Genomic DNA, 10,345 nt, shown 5'->3' on the forward strand with positions numbered 1-10,345 from the left:
AAATAAGAAACAACCCTCTCAAAATATTTTCCTTTTTCTAAGTATTGAAAAGGCACAATATAACCCTTTCTTCTCCCAGATGATCTCATAGCTATTTATTGAGGGGAAGTACCAAATGCTTATAATAATAGTAGTTATTATTATTAACCTTTTTTTTTGCAAAAGCTTCTTCAGTCTTGATGATTCATATCAATATCATTTTCTTCCTGACTCCAGGGGCTCGGGAGACAAAGCTACACCCCAAGTGACATGCCTGGTGTCAGAACAATTCCTGTCCTGAAGGGAGGTATGCGACCTTCTTTATTCCCCCTTCACAGACGTCCTTGAGCCCTTGAGACGGATGTGAACGAGGTTTTCAGCCCTCATGCAAAACAACCATCTAAACATAACAGATGACATCAGCTTGGGCTTTTTCAATTCCTGGATGGCAGCAACGTGTTAATCCAGCCTTCATCCTGGATTTCATAAACTAAAACAAGAGTGGCTGGCAGAAGGACAGAGCTGCCGCTGGCTTGAGGAAATTGATGACGGGGAAGCATGCGGGCAACCCAGTGTATAAAACTCCTAAACGTGTAGGCAGAAGCTTAGCTACCACTTTGGACAGCTGCTTTTCACCAGCAAAAACCACACGGCAGGGAGCCGAGCCCGAGCCAGCTGGGAAACATGAAGAGCTTCTTGCTGCTGACCACGCTCCTTGTCCCTGCTCACCTGGCCATGGCCTGGAGCACCAAGTATGCGGTGGATTGCCCAGATCACTGTGACGGCAGCCAGTGCAGAAGCAGCCTGCACTGCAAGAGGACAGTGCTGGATGACTGTGGCTGCTGCCAGGTGTGCGCTGCAGGTCTGGGAGAAACGTGCTACCGCACAGTCTCAGGCATGGATGGAGTCAAGTGTGGCCCCGGGCTGAGGTGTCAGTTTTACAGTGAGGAGGATGATTTTGGTGACGAGTTTGGTATCTGCAAAGGTAAACAGTGATCTCTTGCTTTTCCCTGTCCAGGGTTTTCTTAGGGCTTTATTTTTGCCAGCTTGGGAGGTGAGGTGGCTTTGCTCTCAGGACTGCCAGGGGAAACATACCCATGCACGTTATACCCCAGGTAGACAGAGGAGGCAAGTTCTGCAAACAGCCCTTACAGCCAGCCTGCAGGAAGGCACAGGAAAAAAGCAGCATTCCACCCATTAGGTTTAGAAGATTTCAGAAAGTTGCAATAGAAGAGTGTGTTGCCTCCTTTTCTAGCAAACTTTACCAACTTAATAGGTAATCTGTTAGCAATAGGTAGTTGCCCTTTCCTCTACAATGCTGTGATCATAGAGGTTGATTCTCACTCGGTCACCCCTGGCAGTGATTTCCCAGCTCCTAGATCTAATAAGGCTTTGATCTTGAAAGGATCCATAAGACAGAGGGCTTCTTTTACGATTAAGTCTTTCTGAAGAACACTATTGCACTTTATGGTATACGGTGGGCTTAAGTAATCTAATCAGATAACTTACAAATCCTACCGATTATCAGAAAAATTGCAGATAGTGTAAGACAAGCAGAAATAGCAGAGAAAGTAAAATCAGAGGTCTTTAAAGAATGTTTGACTGCTTTATAGATTTAAAGAAAAACGTCATCAGGTTGAAATTGCAGATAAATGATGCAGGTAATCTTTTGAAGTGTTTATTCAAAATGTAGTGACTATCATTTGAAATGTTTAACATTGAAAAAATGTCTAGAATTTAAAAAATGGTGATTAAAAATACCCCATGAAAGTGGAGCTTTGGCTCAAGTGGTAAAGCACCAGACTTAAGGAAAAAAAGCTATGGGACAGCATCTATACCTTGAGTTCAAGCCCCAGTACTGGCCCCCCACACACACACACACACACACACACACACACACACACACACACACACGAAACCTCCATACATAGGGACCCTATAATCTAATCACTAAAAGATAGTATTAATGTGCAAAACATGCTTCTATGTATAATACAAAGAAGCTATCAAAATGAGAACAACTATGTAAAACTTCTAAATCTGATATCTTATATGCTTAATAAACTGTATTCTTCTATGAATGGTAATCATGTTTAATGAATCTCACCAATTCTTTTAAAAAATAAATTATAAGTGAATCATCTTTAATATGTAAAATCTATGAGAGGTTAGGAAATAAGAGAATTAGGAGAATTTTATATTTTGCTTAGTTTTTGCTTATAATCAATAAAGTGGCGCAATACTCAGTACACTTTTCTTTGCTGAACATACACACACATTTCTTTCAATGGAACAGGGTCTGTATTTTTGTAAATTACAGGGATTATCAGCCAAGAAAGCAGTTCCTCCCATAAGAAAACGAGGGAGGACGTGGTTGACACTCTTGTGGATATGAGCAGCACAGTGGATTGCTTTTTCTCTTGGGATAAAAATGACTTTACTGATATGATCACAAAGCACCATTAGCTAGGAATCAGTCAATTTATCAAGTCCCTGGGGATTTTAGTACTCTAGTAGTCTACTCAATGATTGAGGCAGATGTTAATGTGACACATTAGAAAATGTATTTTGGGGGCTGGGAAGGTGGCTCAGTGGTAGAGCGCTTGCCTTGCATGCTCAAGGCCCTGGGTTCGATTCCTCAGCACCACATAAGCAAAAAGAAAAAAGCCGGAAGTGGCACTGTGGCTCAATTGGTAGAGCACTAGCCTTGAGCTGAAGAGCTGAGGGACAGTGCCCAGGTCCAGAGTTCAGGCCCCATGACCAGACCCCCCCCAAAAAAAAGAAAAAAAAAAAAGAAAATGGATTTTGGGTTGCCCTTTGTGGCATCCTTCAGACTGACAATAAATATAGTTTCAAACCTTTTTTTTCCCCTGGAAATAATGAGATTGGAGAGCCTAGGAAGAGATCTTCCTCTTGTTCAGCATTTTTGAAAATAGAATACCTATATGAAAACATTAAACTTTGGCAGCTCATCAACCGTTTTCTAAATAGTCAGATGTTTGTCACTGTGTTGCTCTGATACAATCAGCCAACCAACAATTTACTGAACATTTACTAGATGCCCAGCACTCTTCTATATCTCAGGAGCTACGTTAGAAGTGTCACTGGATATTTGGTTGAGGTTTTCATTTTTATGTAGCACAACAGACACAGTCAAATCATAGTACGGAGTGCTTTTCTGCTCTAGGCTTTTCCAGGATCCCTTTCAGTAACTCCTTTTCTCAGAAGACTAGACAGTATACAAAAGTAGAGGCCTCTGTCTTCTGACAAATGTCCAGAAGAGCAATCCTAAATCTTTCCATCTTGATTGTTCCATCTTGTCTTGGGTTGGTGGAGCTCAGGTGCTACACAACTTGTTTCTTTATTCATGTATGACTGTACACTTACAAGGTTATTCCCATCCCAGGGAATAAACATTACACATCCATTCTGCTGGTTTTCAAAGCCTAGTTAATCAGATACTATTTGTGTTATAAAAACTACAGCTTTTTAATAAAAGACGTTGTCTTCTTTATTACAATGCAGTGGGTTTTAGTCTTTAGTGTAAGAATGAAACTATGTATGTTGTAAAAGCTCCGAGGAGTTCTTAGTAGGTAGGCAAACCCTGACATTTCTTGTTCATTTAGCATCTTTTACTGCTATGTTGGTTTTGTTGTTTTGTTTCGTTTTGTAATTCTGAGAGTTGAACTCAAGGTCTTGCTAGGCAAGTGCTCTACCACTTGAGTCACACCCAGATTTTGTACTTTGTCCAGGCTCATCTTGAACGGATGATTTGTCTGCCTCTATCTTCTGAGAGTCTGGGATTATAGGCATATGGATCTATGCCCAGCTTGCACTGCTGTTTTAACAGATAAGGGACCATACAAAGATTGGAAAAGATTGAGAATTGATTGCTTCATGGTGGGCTGGGATGTCAGCTGTCTTAGCCTTGGTTATTTCAAAGCCTTTTAGTATACCTTTAAAAATAGTACACTGTGATTATGGTAGATTCAGACAGCGTCAACTCCGTGAAACTCTTTGGTGACTGATGCATATATATTTTGAGGAGTTAATTTATATTCTGTTCAATTAACTATGTTTATTGTAACCTGTAGCATCATCTAAGCAGAAATAAGATTTATTCAAGGAGATTGGTTATGAATTGCTGTCCTCAGCTAAACTTAAAATCTTGACACCAAGCCTGAGATGTTCATTATCTTGCCTGAATGTGTTACTTCACATTTATGATGCGGACTTTTAACTTTCAAGAACTATTTTTTTTTGTACTAGGATTTGAACTCAGTGCCTCATTCTTGCGAGGCAAGCATTCTACCACTTGAGCCACCTTCCTTCTCTTTTATGATTTGAATTATCTTTTTGGTAATGTCTCACACTTTTACCTGGGCTGGCCTTGAACTGTAGTCCTTCTACTTATGTATCAAGCATGGAATTACAGGAATGAGGCAAAATCTTGGCTTTTGAGAAGTAGATTTTGTTTCAAGATCTGTGAGATTGGTTCAAATCCAAAGGTTATCACTCAGGACTGCAGGGATGGAAGTTGTTGTGCAACACATTCCTCACTAAGTTCTTTCTCTGCCCTCAGATTGCCCCTATGGCACTTTTGGGATAGAATGCAAGGAGACCTGCAACTGCCAGTCTGGTATCTGTGACAGAGTGACAGGAAAATGTCTGAAATTTCCCTTCTTCCAGTATTCAACAGCCAAGTCTTCCAGCAGGAGATTTGTCTCTCACACAGGTAAGAGCTCATTGTGGTTTAACTTTGTAACTTACAGAATATTAGTTGTAACTTACAAAATATTAGCAAGCAGAATAAGATGTTGGTTTGGATGATCTTGCTTCTTTTGTTTTCCTCTGGAGAAAGGTGGGTGGTAGTTGAGTTTGGTTACTGTTGCTGTTTTCCAAATTGATTCTACTAATCATCTTGAGTAGTATATGCTGTCATTCCTCATAACGTTTACCCAGGTCAGATGCAGAAGACAGAAACAACTGAGATATGCTAGTTCTTTAAATTCTTCAGTGCTCTGCTTTATATGCTTACTAGACAAAACTATTTCTCTCCCAATTCCACAGAGAAAAAAGTATGATGAGGAATTTGTTGGATAAAGTTTAAGAGCTATGATAAAAAAAATACAGAGCATGTTTTTAAATGGAATAATTTCAAGCATGTGTTTGGGTGGATTTTGGAGGAGATAAATAGTAGCTATGATTTCAACTCAGGGAATGAATGAAATTGCAGTAATATTCACATCCTGCTGGCGCTCTCTGTGTGTTTCTTACTCAGGTTTGTGCGTGTGTGAGGAATACAGAGTCTGTGGGAGGGTGCTCTGCAAATACTTGATTATCTTCTTTCTAAGTCATGAGGCCCTTAGAAAACAAAAGTGTAAAGAAACTCCTTTAGAACAGCACGCCAAAATAAATGTGTATAAAGCCACTAAAACTTATTCCTCCAATGCACAAAATTGTGACTATGATGAACAAAAATGTTTTATGCTCCAGTTAATCACAGAAAAAGCCAGAAGAGGCATTGTGGCTCAAGTGCTAGACCACTAGCCTTGAGCAAAAGGAGCCCAGGGAACAGTGCTCAGGCCCAGAGAAAGGCATAAAAAAAAATCTATGTATTTCAAAATTGATGAATAGATTTAAAATAGTTTTACCACTGAAAGTGGTATGTGAAGTTATGGATCTGTTAATGAATTTGATTTAATTATTTTCTAATAGATGCATACACCAAAGTATAACATTGTACCCCAGATATATATATATATATATATATATATATAATTATATTAAGTTGAAAAATTAATTAAACATTTTCAGCTTCCCCACACCCTCAGTGTTTATTGATAACAGTTGCTAACTAATATTAATAAGCTATATGCCTTTCCCCAGATAGAAATAGTCATCCTAGTCCATTTTGTTTCTAGTCTTTTGCACTTTAAATTAGTTAAAATGTGAAATATTTGGCAAATGTACTTATTTTTCCAGTGCTACTTTCTTCAAATATTTTACTTTGAACTGAACTGGTCAGTTAAGGAAGGCTATGCTCTTAGACATTAAATTGAAATGAAAACCATTAAAAAATTTCCATTAGTATGAAGTAATTATTCAAAGGGGCTTCACTGGGATGTTTACAACATTTCTGCAATGTGCTTTGATCAAATTCAACCCATCTGTATTGCTTTTCCTTCACCCATTGCTCTCTTTTGCACTTCTAAAAATTATCTTGTTAAATGCTAAAGGCTTTTTTTGTGTATGTGTGTGTGATTGAGGTCACAGAGAGCAACAAAAATTTAGAAACATTAATACTTTCTGGTTTCACCCTTGCATTACAAAGTAAATAGACATGTTTTATTATTCATTGAATGTTCCTTCTGTCAACAGTAGCTCTATTTAATATAACTAAAATGGTGTCTCAATTTCCTTTCCCAACTCAAACCTTTTAACCCACTAGATAAATAACTTCATGAAAATTTGATATCTTGGCTACTCTTTGGATTCCTTCCTGGTTGGTTTTTACACAAATTATTTCTATACTAGAATTTGGTATTGAGATTTTTATTAGAAATTTATAGATGAAATAGTTAAATTTTATCCCTTTTCACAGCATTTAAAATATTATTATTAGTGTATTTTTTTAATGCCAGTACTGGGCTTGAACTCAGGGTCTCATACTCTTACTTGGCTTTTTCCTCTTAACGTTGGTGCTCTAAAACTTGAGCCATACTTCTATTTCTGGCTTTTTTTTCTGGTCAATTGGAGATAAGAGTTGCACAGTCTCTTCTGCCCAGGCTGGACCAGGATCCTCAGATCTCAGCCCTGAGTAGTTAAGATATAGGTATGAGCCACTGGTGCCTGCTTTTACTAGTATTGATCTTGATAAATACTAGGTTCAGGATGGAGGGAAGAACTTTCTAGAGATATGTGGGAAGGCTGGTAGGGGCTCCCTTCTTGTTTTCAGGGTTCATAACTAGAGTTTCCAGGCGGGAGTTTAGCTTCTCAGTCCTGCCACAGGCTTCTTACCATGTCTGCATGAGCCTTTTGCCCTCCCTTTCCTCTTTGAGAAGAGATCAGGCGGCTCCAAGGTTAGACAACACAGGCTATCGCAGAAGTCCTTTCCATAGGAGGTTCCTTGCATGAGGCTGTCTTCTCCAAATTCCACTTGTCATTGGTTTCAACACACATCAGGTGGGCTTTCTAGCCTTAGGCATCCTGTTATTTTTAATGAATGAATGAATGAATTTGTAGTCATTGTTCCAAGTCTGGGTGGATTCCCATTCACAAGCCGTATTTTTAGTGAGGTGAATGAGAAGCAAGGTCTGGCATATTTGGTAAACTCAAAAGAATTTGCCAGCCAGACTGCTACATTTGTATTGTAGCATCTCATTTTAGGGCATACACGTCTTACTAAGCAAGCACAGCTTACTACTTTTGGAATCAGAGAATTCATTTTAGAAGATTCTAAATATTATACATTTTTTGTAGAAAAATCAAGAACTTTTTAAAAAAAATTAAAGTTTTACCCTTTGGTCTGCCTTCTGGAGTCATACTCACAAGTGAATCTCTCTTCTATACTAGTTAGCATTAAGCTATTATTAAAGAAAAAAGAAAAAGAAAAAATATTATTAGAGACCTATCTTTACAGTATTTCAATGTCTATTATGTTCTAGGCACTGTTACAAGTGCTAGAGACATACCAGTGAATGAAGAAAGTCCTTACCTTGATGGACCTGGAATTCCTGTGGTAGGGTGAAATATCACAGAGAAAGAAAAATACATGTATAAGATAAAAGTGGGTAATGATAAGGATATAAAGAAAATAAGGCAAGAAGAGGCGCTAACTGATACAGAGCAGTTCAATACTATAAGCATAGAATTTTGATTCTATTAAAGATTTTATTTAAAATTCCACTGAAAACAGAAGACAAAAGAAATGGCTAGATCAATCTTCAAATGATAAGCTTTAGGACACGTTTTGTGTTCTTCTAATTTCAGAGCGTGACATGGCTTCTGGAGATGGCAATGCTGTGAGAGAAGAACTTGTGAAAGAGAAGACTGCTCAGTCTCCAGGAACAAAATGGCTAAATCCCCGCTGATCCTGTGGAAGTTCCAAGAGGAGGCTCCATGTTAATGATTGTTCAACACTCAGCCAATGCTTTAAGAACTGTCTAGTTAAGGCATATGGACATGTAATTTTTGGAGAGCAAATGTGAGTGAATCCAGAAAAAAATAGTAGGCTACTTAAAAATCTATAAAATGCATAAGACTGAACCCTTTTAGATATTTGTCTGTTAAATATTTCGAATGCATATAGATTTGTGAAATGTGTGTGTATAGTAATACAGAAAAACGAAACATGCAATTTAGATAATCTGTGGAGTCAAGTCAAAGAGGAAGCTTGTGGAAACTGAAACCACATGGAATCTCAGTGTTCTTTGACTTGGATGTGCATTAATGTGGGGATGGGGTAGAAGAAGTCAGGAGCAAGAGAGAGGAGGGTGGGGGAAGGGCGAGCTAGTATAACATTTAGCTATTCCTTGTGGTAGCTTCAGTAGAATTCAATTTCTAAAATCCTTTAGGGAAAAGTGAAAAAACAAAAAGAACTGCAGGAAGTGGGATGTTCGAAGCCTATGGGAGTTTGAGCAAGTCTTGAATTCAGCTTGAATGGAATTTTTCAAGGGCTGGTCATGAAGTTCTCAGGTTACCCCCATTTAACTAAGGGTTGTGTTTGTTGGGGAGGGCAAATGTACCCATCCACACCACTGTTTAAAGAAAGAATACTATCTCTCATCTAGGACTGGAAGTATTTTGCCTGAGGTGGGGGGTGGGCAGAATGAAGGTATATACGTAAACAACTATGTTAGAACACGTCATCCTCTTGAGGAAATGAACCTAATATTTGTTTATTATGTGGTCAGAATAAAGGTGTCACTAACTCTATAAGGTTTTCAAACATCTGAGGCATGATTAATTTGTTATTGATAGTTATGGTAATAATAATCAACAATGATGAGCAGAATGGAAAATTTGAGTCACTCTTGGATTAAAAAAGTCAAAAACATAAACAACAGGGGAAATATTGAAACATAAATTCCATGACATAGATAATTTCAGGTTGCAAACAGAAAATAGATTTTTGGCAAGTGTGAGAAAAGAAGAGTTTATTTTCAGCAGGAAGCATGTCAACTTTAACGTAGAGTTCATTGTCACATTTTTTTCTTTCAAACTTGATTGGCAAGTGGAATTAGCAATATGCTTGGGGGGAAATCTTAGCGCAAATAGGGCTGTTGTACTAGATCTTTTTGGAAATATTCACAGAAGTAATTTTATTTGCAGTGAGGAACTTATTTAAGAATTATTTCACTATGTACTTGTATTTTATTCTTGAAGTTTGCCAACAGAGTCATGAATGTGTATTAGGAAGGAGGGTCTTTGAATGTAAGCAGAATAAGCTGTTAAGTTTTGTTTTAAAAGAACAAATTTATTATTGTTCAATAAAAATGATATGTATTCCATGTTGACTGATTTTTATTAAACCGTTATATCTTATTAGTCATTTGGCCAATAAGAACTCTTCTATGATATTAAAGGACAAGCTCTTCAATTGAGGCTTCGGCTACAGAGATTTCTTCCATCTGAACAAGGGACTAAAATGAACACAGGGCCTTGCCACTGTCTCTGAGCTTCTTTTGCTTAAGGCTAGCACTCTACCCCTTGAGCCACAGCGCCACTTCTGGCTTTTTTGCTTATATGGTACTGAGGAATTGAACCCAGAGCTTCATGCATGCAAGGCAAGCACTCTACCACCAAACCACATTTCCAGCCCTGTTTTGTAGCTTTTTAATTTTTACAAGCACAGAGCCTAGTGCCAATGCTCATGCCTGTAATCTTGTCTACTGAGGAAGCTAAGATCTGAGGATCTTGATTCAAAATGAGCCTTGGCAGACAAATCCAAGAGGCTCTTTACCTCTGATTAACCAACAAAAAGCTAGAACTGTAGACATTGCTCAAAAGGTAGAGCACCAGTTGTGAGAAGAAAAAGCTGAGTGAGACTACAGGCCATGAGTTCAAGTCCTAGTAGCTGCACACAAAAAAGTCACACCCTTCTCCAGCCTCTCCCCAAGCCCCAAACAAACAAACAAACAAACAAAACCCCAAACTACCAACAAAACCTACTTCTTGTATGTTAGCTGTACAGCCAAAGCTTGAAATGATGTGTTCTAGGTCATTACATGATGGCTCTTTCACATAGTTCTAAGATGCTGAACTTTAGAGTGTATTTTGTTTATTTTGTTTTCCTTACTGTTAACTTCTTTAAAGGTAGGACTTCACAATTAAATAGCTACTGCACCCCATTTTAGGTTCCGTG

At 38.3% G+C, this 10,345-nt stretch overlaps 1 protein-coding gene across 1 annotated transcript; it reads left to right on the forward strand.

Annotated features, from left to right (window-relative positions):
- The first annotated feature begins 469 nt into the window (after positions 1 to 469).
- Esm1 (endothelial cell-specific molecule 1) lies at positions 470 to 9,488 on the forward strand. Its single transcript, XM_013018545.1, has 3 exons — positions 470 to 964; positions 4,562 to 4,714; positions 7,972 to 9,488. Exons 1-3 carry the CDS (start codon positions 664 to 666, stop codon positions 8,070 to 8,072), a joined length of 555 nt encoding a protein of 184 aa, XP_012873999.1. The 5' UTR covers positions 470 to 663; the 3' UTR covers positions 8,073 to 9,488.
- Positions 9,489 to 10,345: the final 857 nt, after the last annotated feature.

Source organism: Dipodomys ordii, unplaced genomic scaffold, assembly GCF_000151885.1.
Source record: "Dipodomys ordii isolate 6190 unplaced genomic scaffold, Dord_2.0 Scaffold41, whole genome shotgun sequence".
In the NCBI taxonomy this organism is placed as follows: Eukaryota; Metazoa; Chordata; class Mammalia; order Rodentia; family Heteromyidae; genus Dipodomys; species Dipodomys ordii.